The sequence below is a fragment of the Fundulus heteroclitus genome, unplaced genomic scaffold (genome assembly GCF_011125445.2).
Source record: "Fundulus heteroclitus isolate FHET01 unplaced genomic scaffold, MU-UCD_Fhet_4.1 scaffold_42, whole genome shotgun sequence".
NCBI classification, from domain to species: domain Eukaryota; kingdom Metazoa; phylum Chordata; class Actinopteri; order Cyprinodontiformes; family Fundulidae; genus Fundulus; species Fundulus heteroclitus.
In genome coordinates, this window is record NW_023396835.1 from 1,272,187 (window position 1) to 1,289,973 (window position 17,787).

Here is a 17,787-nt window from a genome sequence, read left to right on the forward strand (position 1 = left end):
AGTGAAAGTATGTATACGAACATTATCCCAGTTACTAAGATTTCTTGAATTTAAGTTATACTGTAAAGTTGGACATAAAAACCCCCCCAAAAAAACTCTTAAGATAAATGATCTATCCTCTTCTATGGGTTTATCTTATAATAAGCTGTTATGTGGGAGTTTTCTAAATGTATTTATTGAAAATACTGGAGGTTTGTTTAGGTTGTGTTTTCTTCCTAACGGTAAGAGTAGCATTTTACTAAGTATGGTGGAATCTAAGCATGAGTTGTTCAAACTCTCCATTTATTTTCAGCGACAAAATACATGCAATTTAAAATTAAATACAGTAAAGCATGGTTTGGGAGCGCCAGTACCTCAGGAGGTTGGACTTCATCCTGTAACCAGTGGATTGCTGGTTTTATCTCTCTCTTTGTGCCCTCTTAGTGGATACGTGTGCAACCTATTGCTCCCTTTAAACAGTGTGGGTTAAAATCCAGAGAAAATATTTTTTTCCCCAGAGTGACAATATTTCTTAAAATTATCATTTCTTTCCACTATATAATTAAGCATCATCACAGGTTGGAATTCTAAATATCAACAGATGAGAAATTTAGAAATTACAAATTTGGTGGCGCTCCTTTTAATAGCATTGAAGCTCAACTTTGCTGCAAAAGGAAGTGTTTGTGTCAAGGACTCTTATTTTGAAATCTCAGTTGAACCGGAAGTTGTGTGTATGTAGTAGAGGGTGACATGAGGAGTGGATTTTCACTCCTGTCCCATCCCACTCCCACTGAAAAAATTGTGTCCCGTCCAAATCCTTGTAAAATTACTCCCACTCCCATCCCGCTCCCATTCAGAATGACTCCCGCTCCTGCCCCACTCCCATTCTTGTTATCTTCATTAAGTTTTCTGGCAATACATTAAACCTGAATGTCTATGAAGGGTCAGTTATGTTCCTGTCTTAGCTGTAGTAAATGCCAGTTAAAGTAAAAGGAATAATAATAAATAAATAATAAAAGTAATAAACAAGGAAACAGACCATGCCTGTCTTAGCTGAATAAACAATATGTACAATGTTGCCTTTTACTAATTCATTAAGTAATTGTTTCACATGAACAATGAAGTTACTTTTATGTTTCAAATTGCTGAAACTAAAGAATAATGAACCAAGCAAGAGATCTATACTGGATTAAGAAAAAAAGTGCATAAAGGCATTACTTTCACAATTTAGATAATGTACCTCAATGGTTCATAAACTCAGTTTTGTAAAAGAAAAAGTTCAATATCATTCAAGCATATTAGTATTTTCCATTTGCATTAAAATATCCATAAACTAATTAGGGTTTACTATCAGAACCAATTCATTCATCGAACATTAAACACATTCTTAGACAGACCTCTCAACTTTTATCAAAAGTTATGAGTGAGATTAAATTAATTTTCGGGGGTGATGCGGAGCTGGAGGCGGAGCTAACTGGACCCAGGAAAAGCCGGTCCTGTCAGCTCCGTCTCATTTAGTGGGCTAAAACAGAAAAAGACACAACTGTTCAAATAATACTAAATAAAATAATAAAGTGGTTTTAAGTTATTGGTCGTATTATTACACTGTTGCACATTGGAAAATGAGTCCAGGAAACACGTTTTACAAGCAGGGTACTGAGTGTTAAAACCGTGACATTCAACTCTCATCAAGTCTGTTAATATTTGCAACTTTACAGTCGCTCTGTGGGTTTAATAGACAAGTCCTTACTTCTGACTTTGCAACGCAAAATCAGAAGTAAGCACAACAAAGCAGAGTTCCCTTCTGCCTGCTAGTAACCCAAGTTTCTTTAGTTTGGCAGTTTTCCTGCTTGGTTCTGCTCCTGGTGCTCCTGGCTGTCTAGCTAACCCTCCTAGCTAAATGTTTACTCCACTGTTGACTTCAATGCTGACGCTTCAAACAGAAATGAATAGCGCTGCTTCCAGCTCGCTCATGCTTGATTCTTGTAATTGTTTAAGACAGAATATCCATCCCGCTCTACCGACAGCGACAGTGACCACCTGAGACGTAATATAACCACAGCCGAGCCTCTGAAAGCATGACATGCATATATTATTGGATTAAACATACAGATTTCAACAAGGGGTGCATTTAAAATTGCAGTACTAAAAATAAAAAGGAAAAAAAGTTAAAGTAAAAATAAAAAGCATAAAAACGGAACTAAAAGAGGTGCAGCGTTGCGCAGGGATGTGTTTTGGGAATGGACCAGTAACATTTCTGTCATGAATACTGTAGCTGGAAAAGGTACGCTGAATATCGACGTAAAATATTAAATATGGATAAGAGTCCAAATGTCCAAATTCAGTTTAAATTATAAATACCATGGTTTAAAAAATATTAATTTGTGTTTTCATACGGGTGATCAAAACATCGTTCCTTTAAGCCAGGCCAATAACGACCCACCATTACTAAGGAGTGGACCTGTTTGAGTCTAATCTGGATGTCATCAATTTTTCTTTTTTTTTTTTTCTTTTTTTATTCCCTGGTGTCTTGTCTAGCAATGTGGCAATAAGAATTGAATTGATATCTTAATGCCAAATAGAGCTCGACAGATTTTACTTTTACAAGTGGAGCAAACAGCTTTTGCGTTATGCTCCGCTTGATTTGTGCATGTAAATAGCTTTATTGTGATTCCTGCAGGGAGAATTTCAAATTATATGGACACTACAATGGGAAAGTAGGAGAGTAAAAGAAAAACAAGAAGAGAAAAAAAAGAAAGAAGAGGTGAAAGAAAGAAGAGATAAAGGGAAGAGAATGATAAAACGTCCTCTGTCTGCTCCATCACCTTGAAAGAGACACAAAAAGAACAGCACAACCAACAGACATAAAGCAACAGATACAATCGTGTAACACCTTGATACCATTGCTAAATCATATGTATTATTACTTAGACTTAGACTTAGACTTAGACTTTCTTTATTGTCATTTTGTATCACAGAGTGCATACAGAACGAAATTTCGTTTTCACACAGCTCAGAAATATTGCAGTAACTCTACAGGATACCTTGCAGTGAATTACAGTACAGGATAAAGTGCAGTGATCAATCGCAGTCACTTACAGGATAAATTTCAATTTACTTCCGGATAAAGTGCAGCAGTGAACAGTAGGCAGTTGAAATGTAAACAATGTAAACCAAATGTAGACAAATATGCAGTAGGGTGCAGCAGTGATTTAAAAGTAGACAGTTGCATTGTACACAGTTTTGCAGTACGTTTCCGGTTAAGGTGCAGCATCAATTTTGCAGGATACGATACAATGTGCAAATGTGCAAATGTGAAAATCAGCGAATCTAGTGTGGTACACTTTTATACTTCAGCAGTTCAACAGTCTGATGGCAGCAGGGAAAAAGCTTTTGCAGAACCTAGTGGACCTGCAGCGGATGCTGCGGAACCTCTTTTCAGAGGGCAGCAGGGAGAATAGTCTATGGTGGGGGTGTGAGGGGTCCCTGATGATGTTACGGGCTCGAGACACACAGCGCTGCGATGAAATGTCTTTAATGGAGGGAAGAGGAGCCCCGATGATCCCTTCTGCTGTCCTCACCACTCTCCTCACGTTCTTCCAGTCGGAGGCACTGCAGCCTCCACACCACACAGAGAGACAGCTGGTCAGAATACTCTCTATGGTGCTTCTGTAGAAGGTCGTGAGGATGGGCGGGGGCAGGCGGGCTCTCCTCATCCTCCGCAGAAAGTACAGTCGCTTCTGTGCCCTCTTCACCAGTGACGTGGTGTTCACAGTCCAGGTGAGGTTGTCCGTGATGTGCACCCCCAGGAACTTGGTGCTGCTGACCACCTCCACCGCTGAGTTGTTGATGAGCAGTGGAGCATGGTGAGGCCGGTTTTTCCTGAAGTCGACGATGATCTCCTTCGTCTTCTCCACGTTCAGGATCAGGCTGTTGTTTCTGCACCAGCCCACCAGCTGCTCCACCTCCTCTCTGTAGTCCTGGTCGTTGTCGTCTCTGATCAGGCCCACCACCGTTGTGTCGTCAGCAAACTTCACGATGTGATTGGTGGTGAACCTGGGGACGCGGTCGTGTGTCATCAGGGTGAACAGCAGGGGGCTCAGGACGCAGCCCTGAGGGGAGCCCGTGCTGAGGGTGACGACATCAGAGGTGTACTGTCCGACCCGGACTGACTGAGGTCTGTTGGTGAGGAAGTCTAGCAGCCAGTTTCGTAGGGGTGTGTTGAAGCCCAGATGCTCCAGTTTTCCCACCAGATGTTGTGGGAAGATGGTGTTGAACGCTGAACTGAAGTCCAGGAACAGCATCCGCACATGCGTGTTCTTCTCCTCCAGGTGTGCCAGGCTCAGGTGAAGAGCAGAGGAGATGGCGTCCTCAGTGGAGCGGTTCCGTCGGTAGGCAAACTGGAACGGGTCGAGTGTTGATGGGAGACTGGAGACGATGTGTTCCTTTACCAGCCTTTCAAAGCACTTCATCATGATGGGAGTCAGTGCAACAGGCCGGTAGTCGTTGAAACAGGTGACTTGAGGTTTCTTTGGCACCGGAATGATGGAGGCAGACTTGAAGCATGCTGGCACTGTGGCTTGGTCCAGCGAGGTGTTAAAAATGTCTGTGAGGACACCAGCCAGCTGACCTGCACACTCCTTGAGCACCCGCCCAGGTATGTTGTCGGGGCCTGGGGCCTTCCGTGGGTTGACTCTTCTCAAAGTCTTCCACACGTCGGCAGTGTCAAGGCAGAGGACCTTCTCTTCCTGATGGGGAACAGCTTTCACTGCTGGAGTGCTGTTTAGTGCCTCAAACCTCCCAAAGAAGTTATTTAGTCCATTGAGGAAGTCAGCATCAACTTCACCCACCGGGGGGGAGGGCGTGTTGTATTCAGTGATCGCCCGGATGCCTTTCCACATGCTCCTGGTGTTGCTGGCGTCATGGAAAAGCTCCTGGATTTTCTGACTGTGGTTCCGCTTTGCTAGCCTGATGGCACGGTTCAGGTTGGCTCTCGCTGTCCTCAGTGCCTCCTTGTCTCCAGACTTGAAGGCTGAGTTCCGTGCTTTTAGCGCTTGACGGACCTCCGCAGTAATCCAGGGTCGTTGGTTGGCTCGGGTGATGATGGTCTTGGTGGTGCTGACGTCCTCAATGCATTTGTTGATGTAGGCTGACACAGTCATGGCGTACTCATCAATGTTGATCTTGTCCTCATAAGTTGCAGCAGCTTTGAACATGTTCCAGTCAGAGCACTCAAAACAGTCCTGGAGCGCCTCCATTGCTCCCTCAGTCCACACCCTCACCTGCCTCGCTGTAGGTTTTGCTCTGATCAGCAGGGGCCTGTATGCTGGGAATAGCATCACGGAAAGGTGATCTGAAGAGCCCAGGTGGGGGCGGGGGACTGCTCTGAATGCTCCTTTAATGTTTGTGTAGACTAAGTCTAGAGTGTTCTCTCCCCGAGTTGCAAAATCCACGTGTTGGTAAAAATGAGGGAGAACAGTCTTCATATTTGCCTGGTTAAAATCCCCAGCAATAATGAAAACACCCTCTGTGTGTGCAGATTGCAGCTCAGAGATAGTCCGATAGAGTACACCCATAGCATCTTTAGTATTAGCGCTGGGAGGGACGTAAACCGCTGCGATGATAACAACAGTGAACTCTCTAGGCAGATAAAAAGGTCTGCAGCTAATAATCATAAGCTCAATGTCCGGAGAGCAGAGACTTGTGACTAATCTAGCATTTTTACACCAGGTGTTATTGGTGTAGTCCGCCTCCTCGGGACTTACCGCAGAGTTCTGACTGTCTGTCGGCGCGGAAAGTAGCTAGCCCCTCCAGGCTAACGCCGTTGTCTGGGATTGATGATGAAAGCCATGTTTCGGTCAGAATGAGAGCGCAGCAGTCCCTGAACTCCCTCTTTGTAGAGAGCTCGAGTTGTAAATGGTCCATTTTGTTGTCCAGTGAGCGAACGTTGGAAAGCCAGATGGATGGTAGCGGCGGTCTGAATGGGTTAGCCTTTAGCCTCGCTGCTAAGCCTCCTCGGCATCCGCGCTTCTTCGGCCGGCTACACCGCTTCCGCGTCGCTCTCCTCCGGCGTGAGCTGCTTGTCGAGGCCACCGCTTCACAGGCCTCCGGGGCTGGTCTCCGTAGGACGCCACAGTCACGTAAGCAGTCAAGCGTGGTATTTAAAAGTCCAAAAACACAACTTGATCGTAACTACAACAGGCGCTCGCGGTCAAGTACTGATCGGCTGGGTAGATGAGTGGTTTCCAGCGAGTTTGGCGGCATTTTTATGCATTTTTATGCAAAAAGTCCGCGAGTTGGTACAGAGCTGTGTTCGGCTGCTGCCGCCAGGGGCGCCACCGGAAGTCTTTTTAAGCTGACATGTGTAATGTGATACCTAAAAAAGAAAGTAAAAGAAAATAAATAAATAGATTATAGCCTTTCTGTATGTAAGTGAACATTTAATAACTGGGACCCAGCACCTGTAGGAGTTTGTGAAAGTGCACTAGTTTAGGTGAAAATTATCCAGAAGGAAATAGTTCGATAGTGATTGTGGAGAACAGAAGACCCACCTTCCCTGAGCACAGAGGCAGGAGTCAGGGGACCCGTAACCCAGGACTCCCAAAGGGGCCCCCAAAGCAGTGCGCCTGAGAGGGGCCCTCACAGGAAATCTGCAACCCCCCCCCCCCGAGGGAAGAGGAGAGACGACCGCGAGGAAATCCCCCAGCCACCGCAATGCCCCGACGCCCCCAAGAGCCGCAGGGACGAGCCCGTGGGCTCCGCCGGCAGCCGGCCGTGCTGAAGTGGTCCTGGCCAAGGGCCCTGGGGGCCAGAGGCCCCAGGGGCGCCCCGCCCCCGCGGCAGGGGCCCCGGCCGCCCCCCGGGGGGCCAGGCCCCGCGAAGCCACCGCCGGGAATGGGCCGGCGCCCACCCGGGAACCCGCCCCAAACCCGGGGACCGTCAACGCGCCAGAGGGCCAAGGCGCCTGCCACCGCAACGGAGAAGGGCAGGACGTGGGGGGATGGGCTCCGCACCTATCGGAGACTTGAGATGTTCTTGGGAGAGGGAGCGGACTGAACCCGAACCTGGAAAAAAAAAAAAAAACTCATTCACACCATCCCTCCCTTGTGCCCCACTTGCCACACACAGACACATAAAAAAAAAGGACGCTGTACACACATTCCCACATAGCATTCACATCCAAAAATCCCAAGTAGGGGGGTCACCACAATTCAACAATACGACTGCCTGTGCCCGACCCCCGGCCCCGCCCCCGGACCAAACGCCCCCCGGATCAGGCCCCCCAAAGAGGGGGGGCCGACACGATCCGTACGGGCCACCTGACCAGAGCCCCCCCCCCCCCCACCCACTATATACCAAATAAACCCCCTCCCACCTTACCCTAGCCACCCCTGCCCCCCATCCCTTCCTGGGGAGAGCAGAGGCATCAGCCCCAGATCCGGTAAGCCGCTGGCTAGCCGCAGCAGCCCCCCGCCAAGACCCCGGACCCAGTGGCCCGCACCTCCTCCAGGCCCCAGACTCCGTGCCACGATCGGAGATCGGGGATGTGCAAAAGACCCCCGATCCTCCCTACGCCCGCTCAGATGTTGTGTTGTTGCATGTTGATCTCAGGTGTGTTTAAAACTGGGAGCACCGAAGGGGGTGCACGGCACAGCCCACCCCCCTCCGGAAGGAAGCTGGTGCCAGTGCACCCCCTCCAAGCAACTGCCCAGAACCCTCAATGTCTAAATGCGAGAGGGGGTGAAGGGAGCCGCCCGAGGCGAGGCTCACACAACATTAGCCCCCCCCCCCCCCAGACGTCTTCCCCCCACCCCCCATATCGTGACCTACATGAATGTGCGTTGTGAAAATGTTTGGAGTGAAAGTGTCTAAAATGCATGATAAAATTGGGGAGAGGGATGTCACCAAAAGGTGGCAACCTCCAGTAACGCCCCCTCCCCAAGGACCTACATGTGTGGCGGCGTGATGGAGCAGGCAGAGGGAGGAGTCCGGGGATGGGGAGCAAAGGACTGGGGAGCCAACCCAGGGAGCCAGCTCCCCTACTGACTCCAATAGGCACCCCCCCTCCCCGAAAGCTCCACCCGGAGAAAGGGGCCCCTCCAGCGGCACCACTATAACCCGGGGGCCGGGGAGAGGCCGCAGGGCCCGCCAGCCAACCACCCACCAGGACCAACACCTCTACCTCCCCAGCCCACCCCCCAAGCCTCCTGGCTTTAACCCCCCCCCCCCCCCAAAAAAAAGTAATAATAATAATAATAATAATAATAATAATAATATATAAATAAATAAATAAACAAACAAATTAATAAGATGGGGGACCCTGGCCAGCCAGCCCGCACGAGCCATTCCAAACCCCACCCCCCAGGCGAAACCCGCACCGGGAGACGACACGGACCAGGACCGGGACAGGGGGCCGGACACAAGCCCACTAGAACGTCCACCAAACCCCCCCCCCACCCCCACCCCACCCATAGATTTAACCCCTCCCCAACACCAACATTCAAACATCTCACCATACATTCGACACTAGAGATCCAGGCTGGGTAAGCCACTACTCCCCCTCCCTCCCCTCCCCCCACTAGCAGAGTGCCAACCCAAAGAAGGGGAAGAACATCTGCCCTGAGATGTTAATGACCATGCCCCCCTACCAGCTCAACAGGCCCCGAGGCTCCCCAGCGCACCAGAGGCCCCGTGCAGGGGCAGACACCCGGGCGCACGCCAGCCCAGACCCCAAGCGGCACACCCCCCGGAACCGGAACCCCCGATGCCCCGCCGGGGCCCCCGCCCGAGGGCGGCGCACCCCAGGGACCCCAGGCCCCCGGACCCACCCAGGACCCACCCAGCGACACCACAGCTACCAGGTCAGTAACCCACGTCCGTCACCGCGTAGCTCCCCAAGAGCGCCGCAAGCGGTGCTGTGGGCCACCCGTAGGCCTCCCAAGCTCCTCCCAGATGGGGGCAACAGACCCTGGAGTCAGACCCACCAAGCGCCCCACTCCAAGTGCCCCCAGAGTCCCAGGAACCCCTCCACCCAGCCACTGCGCCCTGCAGGAAGCAACCCACTGCCCCCCATTCCACTAAGTGATGGTGTTGATCAGAGGAGCCCAAAGAGATCGAACAGATGTGGATGCAGATGCTGTCTCAAGATTAATATGATCCAACAAAAGATCTCTATACTGATTGATACTGAGATTCTCCTTACTTTTCCAATTCATGAGGATAGTTTTCTTTGCGATACATAGTGCAGTGAAAACCATGTAAACTATTTTATTCCCCAGAGGGCTTTCCTCAAAATTACCAAGCAGGCAAACTGATGGGGAAGGTGTAATTTTACAGCTCAAGCACTTTGATAAGTCCTTACATATCTGTGTCCAGAATCTCTGGACTGGTGTGCATAACCATAACGCATGAATATAATTATCAGGATGATTGCCTATGCAGTGTGGACAGATATTAGATTGTGCCAGACCCATCTTGAATAATCTTTGTCCTGTGTAGTGTACTCTGTGAAGGATTTTGTATTGTATTAGTTGTAAGTTGGTGTTTCTAGTCAATTTGAAAGTTCTTAGACACATCTGAGCCCAGAAGTTTTGTTCAAAGCTGACTGATAGATCCTTTTCCCATTTCATAATAGGAAGAGATACTGAATCATCTATTTTAGTCAGTGTCCTGTATGATTTAGACAGTAGTTTGGGGGTGTTTAAATCTAGGAACTCTAATATATTACTTGGAATTTGTAAACCACCTTTAATATGCTTAAATTTTTTTCTAATTATAGACTTAAGTTGTTCATATTCCAAAAATTTATTTTGACTAATGCCATATTGCATATTTAGTTTGGAAAAATGTATGAACTCTGTTCCATCAAGTAAATGTTCCAGATATTCAATACCTTTATTCTTCCAGTATGTAAAGTTTATCATATTATTATTTTGTAGGATGTCAGGGTTGTTCCAGATGGGTGTACGACTGCATGGCATAAGTGACGACTTTGTCATTTTAAGAAACTCCCACCATGCTGTCAGAGTAGAGCTGATATTGATATTTTTAAAGCATGTATGCCGTTTTATATTTGAGCTAATAAACGGCAAATCTGAAATCATGATATTATTGCATATTTTCTGTTCTATATCTATCCAGGGCTCGTCTAAAGGATTTTGCTTTATCCATTTAGTGATATATTGTAGTCTATTTGCTAAGTAGTAATTATGGAAGTTAGGCAGATCTAGTCAACCTCTGTCTTTAGTTTTCTGTAGCGTCTTTAAGCTGATACGGGGCGGTTTATCTTTCCAAAGAAATTTAGAGATTGAAGAGTCTAGAGATTTAAACCAGTCAGATGATGGTTTATTGGGGATCATTGAAAATAAGTAATTAATTCTAGGTAAGACCATCATTTTAATCGAAGCTACCCTACCCATGAGTGAAATTGGAAGCGATTTCCATCTATCCAGGTCATCTTCTATCTTTTTTAAAAGTGGGATGTGATTAGATTTTACTAAATCCGCAAGTTTAGACGACACAGTGATACCCAAATATGTGATGTTTCCTGAGCGCAAATGTAAATCTAGGGGGTTTTGGAAAGAGCAATTAATTGGCAGTACCGTAGATTTAGACCAGTTTATAGAGTAATCAGAAACCTTTGAGAAGGATTCTAGTAATCTAATTACTTGAGAAAGGGAAGAGTTTGAGTGCTGAAGATAGAGTAATACATCATCAGCATAAAGACTAATCTTATGCTCTATATTCATGCATTTTATACCTTTAATAACCTTTGTTTGTCTAATTGTTGCTGCTAGAGGTTCAATAAAAATGGCAAAAAGTAATGGAGAAAGAGGGCATCCTTGCCTGGTGCCCCTCTGGAGACAAAAGCTGGAAGATGTTTGATTATTTGTCCTGACACAGGCATTTGGAGAGCTGTATAAAATTTTTAACCAATTTATAAAAAAATTGCCAAAACCAAATTTATGCAGAGTAGCGAATAAAAAATTCCAATTTACTCTATCCAATGCTTTTTCTGCATCTAAGGACATTATAATAGTTTTATTATTTGTACTGTAGGAATAATCTATTAAATTAAGTAATCTGCGTGTATTTGTGGATGACTGCCTTCCTCTGATAAAGCCAGTTTGGTCTGGGTGGATTATGAAAGGAGTGACTTTATCTAATCGTTTTGCAAAAGCTTTACATATTATTTTAATATCCACGTTGATTAAGGATATGGGACGATAGCTGGTGGGCAACATAGGATCTTTGCCTGGCTTAAGCAGAAGACTGATGGTGGCAGAGTTCATATTAGCTGGAAATCTGCCATTTTCCTGAATTTCTTGCAACATTCTGTGAAACGTTGGTGCCAGAATACTCCAGAACTCCTTATAAAACTCAGTAGGGAATCCATCTGGGCCTGGAGCCTTTTTATTGGCCATGCTTGTTAAAGCTTCCTGAACTTCAACTGTTCAGCGGTGAGTCCAGTGTCGTTCTTTGGTTATCTGATAGTTTAGGAAGTGTAATTTTATCCAGAAACTGCTTGATGACATTGTCTGATGGATTTATCTGTGATGTGTATAAAGTTTTGTAGAAATCACGGAAGGTGTTATTTATCTGCATGTTATCTAAGCCATTACAAGGCCTTTGTTGGGCTGTAATATAAAGCCTGATACTCCACATTACTCCAGACTTTTTGAATTGAGAAAGCTTCCTGGATAGGAAGCAAAACATCTTCAAACTTTTGAAACAAGTCCAGTTGTTTTGTTTTTTACTTTTTTTTTTGGAATGTGTTGTTTTGCAGTTTCATGTTAAAATGGATCCAGCTGTGCTGTTCTGAACAGGCCGTCTTCACCTCCACTGTAAGTAGAGAACATCTGGGCTGCTTCATTTATTATTAGGGCCTTTATTACAGTTCATTATCAGGCTGTACTGTGGCCACTCTGTTTATCTTTTCACCAGAGTAGTTGTGTAAAACCAGAATATGTTCGATGGTCTAGGTTTCTAATGACCTCCCTGTAATCAAAGGAGTCCTGCAGAGTTAAATTCTGACTGTAATAATAAACTGACCAAATCAATGTCTGGTGTTGTGTACTATCATTTCCTCTAGATTTGAATCTATCGTATAACTCTGGTAACTATTTTGTAATACATCACCATACATTGAACTGTAAAGATGTGAAATTTGTATTCATCTCTAGAATCCCTTTTTTACTCTGATCACCTGCTCCTTCAGTGGTCTCTGCATGGCTCTGTTCTTCAGGGAGGGTGAGGGAGCTTGAAGCAGGTTCTAGGTTCACCACGGCCGTCTCCTGATCCAAAAGCACCTCTGAAGCATCGCACAGGTTACAGTCTGGAGATGCCCCAGGGTACGGTGATAACAGCACCATCAGACCACGATAAAAAGCTTCTCTGCAGTGAATCTTTCTGTGAGAGACGGAGGACAGCGTCCTGATGGAGATTAGAACATGGAGATGTTTCTGCAGAGGTCCACATGGTGAGCAGGAGAAACTGGGAGGGTCAGGAAGGAGAGGCCAATTTTTGGTTATTTAAATATTAAAACAAAGTGTGTGGATTGATTTCTGCACCCCACAAAAATTACAGTGACAGCGGGGATTGTTTGGTAGCATTTTAGAACTCGTATGGGTCACATAATTCACTGATTTTCTGGACAGAAAAAAAAACAAAAAACAAAAAAAAACAAAAGAGGAGAGGCACTCAACAAATTTTATTAGTCAGTTCACAGTCTTTACTGCTGAAAGCAACAAGGAGGTAAAAACTTTACAAATATTATGGTGCTGATCATCTGGTTTAGAAATGAACAAACCCAACAGAAGCAGAACATGAATTCTGAAGAAAAACAAGTGCTGACAATCTCTGACTATTGATTTCTGAGCAGTTTAGACATAAAACAACAACCATCAAGAAAATAATCTGCTGGAGATTTAAAAACCAGAATCAAACTCACTGAACCTTCAGTGGATTCTGTCTATTTGGGTTTACAGAACTCAGCAGAACCTCCATAATCAACCCAAACTCCAGCATGTAGCGGCTGAGTGAAGGTGGTCTGGACTCTGTGGAGGAGAGTCATGGTTTCAGAGACGCTGTAGAAGGACAGAATACCTGCTCTGTGATCCAGGTACACTCCTACTCTGGAGGAACCAGGACCTGAGATGGAGGTCCAGATGTTGTTGTGACCACATTTATAACCTCCTTGGTAACAATCTAATGCCCAAGATTTGTCATTACGCCCAAATACATATTCATTCCCTTCTCCTGCTCTGCTGATATTCTTGTATGCGACTCCTACAAAAACTCTCTTTCTCCACTCCACCTCCCAGTAACAACGTCCAGTCAGACTCTCTCTACTCAGAACCTCAGAATAAACAGTGAATCTGTCTGGATGACTAGAATAAGACTGAGGTTGATTCATAAATGTCACCTTCCTGTTCCCCTCTGATAGTAACAGATTCCTGTATGCTGTGTTTGGATCCAGTGTGATTTCACATGAATATCTCAAGAATCCAGCTCTGCTCTTTGGTTCTGGTTCTGACAGTGAAACATCCACCTCAGTGAGTCTCAGTGAGATGTTTGTCCATGCGTCTCTCAGGATGTCCTGTAGTTGATCTCTGAGCTCTGACACAGCTGCTGTCACATCCTCAAAGTAGCTCAGAGGACGGATCTTGATGCTGGATGAGTGTGTAGACTCACTGAGTGCTGACAGTGAGGGGTAGTTGTGGAGAAACTGGTTGTGATCCTCTGTGTCTGAGAGCTGCTTCAGCTCAGCGTCTTTCCTCTTCAGCTCAGTGATCTCCTGCTCCAGCTTCTCCTGAAGCTCTTTGACTCGACTCCCTTCAGTTTCCTGCTGGGATCTGATCTGCTGCTTCACATCAGAGCTTCTTTTCTGGATGAGACGGATCAGCTGAGTGAAGATCTTCTCACTGTCCTCCACTGTTTTATCAGCAGAGTGCTTGATGGCCTCCAGCTCCTGTTGAAGCAGCTTCACATATTTCTCTCTGTCCTGGATTCTCTGCTGGATGTTTTCTCGTCTCACCTCCAGCTCTCTCTGCCTCTCAGTCCTTTCTGCTGCAGCTGACACTGTGTCGTGGCCTTTATGTTCATCCTCAGGGCAGAGATAACAGATACACTTCTGATCAGTACGACAGAACATCTTCATCACCTCATCATGACGAGAGCAGATGTTCTCCTGGAGGTTCTTGGAGGGCTCCACCAGCTTGTGTTTCTTTAGTGGAGCCACATCATAATGAGGCTGAAGGTGTTTCTCACAAAAAGAGGCCAGACAGAATAAACAGGACTTGATGGCTTTCAGTTTTCTTCCAGAGCAGAAATCACAGGCCACATCTTCAGGTCCAGCATAGCAGAGATCAGCAGGAGCAGCTTGGAGTCCAGTCTTCTTCAGCTGCTCCACTAAAGCTGCTAACATGGTGTTTTTCTTCAGAACGGGCCTCGGTGTGAAGGTCTCCCTGCACTGAGGGCAGCTGTGGATTCCTTTGTGATCCTCTTCATCCCAGAAGTTTTTAATACACTTCATACAGTAGCTGTGTCCACAGGGAATAGCCACCGGATCCTTCAGTAGATCCAGACAGATCGAACAGGACAAGGTTTCTCGGTCCAGCTGATTCTGCTCCATTTCTCCTCTCGGTCACAGTGAATGTGTGAGTTTCATTTCCTGTAAACAGCAACAGCTCTGAGCTCTGATCTACGAATCACGTGTCAGAGCAGAGAGGCTGCAGCCAATCAGCTTTCACCTCCAGCAGATGTTGCTCCACCAGCTTCAAGGTGTGTCTGAGAGCAGGAAGAACAGGGAGGGTTATCAGGTTTTACAGCCTTCAGAATAAGGATCACAAGAAACTGTTTAAATATTTAATGTTTCTAAAAAGTTTTTTTCAAATTTTTTTGTTGGTTTTGACAGAAGATTTTTTCTGACTAAAAAACAAAGGGGAAAGACTATCACGCACAAGCGGTTACGGTGAGTGACAACATTCCTACCTCTCCCTCCCTCCTCAGTGACTTCAATACACTTGTGAATGACCCAGCACTATGGCCCAAGCTTCTAATTGATACACATCAATGCTCAGTTGTGAAAATAGGACCAATCTGAGTAAAACAGACAGATTTTCCACAGAATAAAGGGTGCAGCAAATTCACAAAGGCAAATTATTAAAAATTCATGAAAAATGGCAATAGGGTGGCTAGTTCACATTGAAAGTGCAGATCTTGTTTTTTGCTTTTGTTGTTGCCTTTTTGAAAAACAAAAAGTGCAACTGAGTTAAGAAGGATTTAACAATTAGTAAAACCTCACAATGCATTTAATCAACTATAAAAGGTCTGAAAAGCACAGAAAAAATGCAGGTAGCTGGCAGCAGTTCTCACATCGAGAAAAAAAGAACAGTAGACTATCATAATAAGGTTGAAGTAAAATGATGGAATGAGGTTTTATCCAGGTTAGAGGCAAATATATGTTACCTGTCAGAGAGAAGTCTTTCTCTGTGTGGCAATCCTGGCAAACTACAAGAATCAAGCAATGGAAGTTTCTTGGGTCAGGTTGGGTTAATGGATCAGTTTGACCCTGTTTTGTGTGAGCATCTGAGACAAATATAAGCTAAAGAAGCCTTGGGCACTTACATCAGTAGTCGGATCAAAAATTAAGTCATCTCACTTGTGTCCAAGTGCACAACAGATGCCATTGTTGACAGAGTAAATAAAGCCAGTATTGTTTGTTAATAACAGTATACAGCTGTCAGTGGGGCTGCAAATCGTAAACTGTGATTTTTTTTTAAAAAAAAGGCATCACTGTCAATGAAGATTTTGTTGGCCCCTGATACCAAAGGCATTTTTAGGCCACCTAGAAAAACTAGGCTTGGTTTTTGCTAACTGTTATGGCCAGTCATATGATAATGGCAGCAATATGCAGGGTAAGAACCAGGGGGTCCAGAGGAGAGTGCTAGATCTCTACAGCGAGGCATTATGTGTTCTCTGTGCTGGTCACACACTAAACCAGTTACCGGCTTCTTACAGGAATTCAGATAAATGGGATTCAGCTCCATGAAAACAGATGCCAGTGAAATCACACAGGAGATTGAGGTAGAAATGAGTTGGCCAGAGACAGTTTGAATATCAAGGAGAAGAGGAAACACAGGGTACAGCAGAAGAGATCTTCAAAGGAGAAGTTGTTCTTCCTCTATGGATAAAGCTCTGGTCACTCTCACAGAAAGGTTTTCCCAGCTTCATGGATTTCTGTACTCCAAGGAGCAGAAGAAAAGCAGGAAGGGTTAAGGGAGGCTGGTTGAATGCTGCCACAAATCAGAGCAGGCAGCAGAAGATGTTGAAGCTCAGGACCTGAGGCTGGAGGTAGAGGGGGCAGTTCACTCCTTCCCCACACACACCTTCCCACCATCAGAGATGCTAAATCCCATCTAGAAGGAGAACATTGTTGACCTGGATCCAAGTTTAAGCATTGCACTTAGGTTCCTTCTTACTGTAACTTCTGGTTGAAGCTGTTCTAAAGTAAAACATGCAAACCATCATGACACAGGAAAGGCTGACCTCCTGGCTATTCTTTCATTTGAGCAACACATGATAAAATTGTTAGATATGAAAGATTCGCTGATGCAAATATTCTCAAAGTAAAGTTTAGAGAGAGAGAAAGGGATGATGAGAAACTGAGAGAAGAAAATCAGAAAGATGAGGATAAACTGAAAAAGAGAAGGACAATAATCAGGATAAATTAAGAAGAATTTAGGATAAATTGAAGGAGAGAAAGAAACTCAGAAAGAGATGACGACAAACTGAGAATGAGAAGGTTAAGAGATGAAGTCAAGCAGAGAGAGACAGAAAAGACAAGAGAGAAGAAGAACAAAAGAGTGAGAGATAAGAAAAATACTGAAGAGGTGAATGAAGACAGATTAATTATCAGTGATTTATGTCTCACCATCATTTATCATGTTTTCTCTGCTATCTTTGTTTTGCAGATGACTCTAAATAATCAATACTGCTCCAACCCCCTGTGGTGACCGACGGGAAACCTGACCTAAGTGACATATTAGGTTAATATTCACTGGTAAACAAAACATTTTGGAGATTAATACATGGAATTCATTCCCTAGGTATTGTACATGGGAAATTTAGTAATTTGTATTTGTCTTAAATGTGTCAGGATGCAGCAGGCAGCACCGTGCAGTTTTCCGCCGGCCCTGCCTTCTCTGCTCTCTCCACAGGTGACCACAGCAGGCAGGTGGGCATGGTTCACACCTGCAGCTCGTACACCTGCTCTATAAGAGCAGCGCTCTGACAGCTGGAGGACGCCAGAGTGTTAACCTTGTTTGGTACGCTTCTACGGCCCCTGGCTCGTGAAAACTGGCCTCCTTCTTGTGCTAAAAACGTGTCTCCTGTGTCTCAGGTGGCCTCACGTTCTGGACCCTGTGCCCAGCGTTGCCCAAGTTCTGTCGTTCCAAGACGAGCAGCACGGTTCGGATCCCTCCGTGTCCTGCTCCTACGTTCCCCGTGCTCAATTATTAACCCAACGCTCCATTGGTGTTACCAAGCCGGGCTGAGGATTTTACCAGATCGTCCTGGTTCCTCCAGCTGTCATTGGACCACCCACCACGCCGCCGCTGCTCGGATCCTCCCCTTCACGGATACCACCAGCCCCCCACCAGCCGCTCAGTCACCTGTTGCCGTCTCGGAGGTCCGTTTCTCCACTCCACTCCCCCCGGCTAGGTTGCAGTGCTCGGCGGTAAGCCTTAGGTCCACTACTTCACATTTCCCCACTCCCTGTGCAAACCTAACTCTCTCTCACCCACAGAT

The 17,787-nt window shown here is 45.7% G+C and overlaps 1 protein-coding gene across 1 annotated transcript; it reads right to left on the minus strand.

Annotated features, from left to right (window-relative positions):
* Nucleotides 1-12,673: 12,673 nt before the first annotated feature.
* On the minus strand, nt 12,674-14,823 carry LOC118560372 (tripartite motif-containing protein 16-like). The gene has a single exon (XM_036131346.1). It carries the CDS (start codon nt 14,609-14,611, stop codon nt 12,950-12,952), a length of 1,662 nt encoding a protein of 553 aa, XP_035987239.1. The 5' UTR covers nt 14,612-14,823; the 3' UTR covers nt 12,674-12,949.
* Nucleotides 14,824-17,787: the final 2,964 nt, after the last annotated feature.

Bases quoted from the DNA above. Each gene is read 5' to 3' on its own strand.
- LOC118560372 (XM_036131346.1), bottom strand. From the start codon at position 14,611: ATGGAGCAGAATCAGCTGGACCGAGAAACCTTGTCCTGTTCGATCTGT.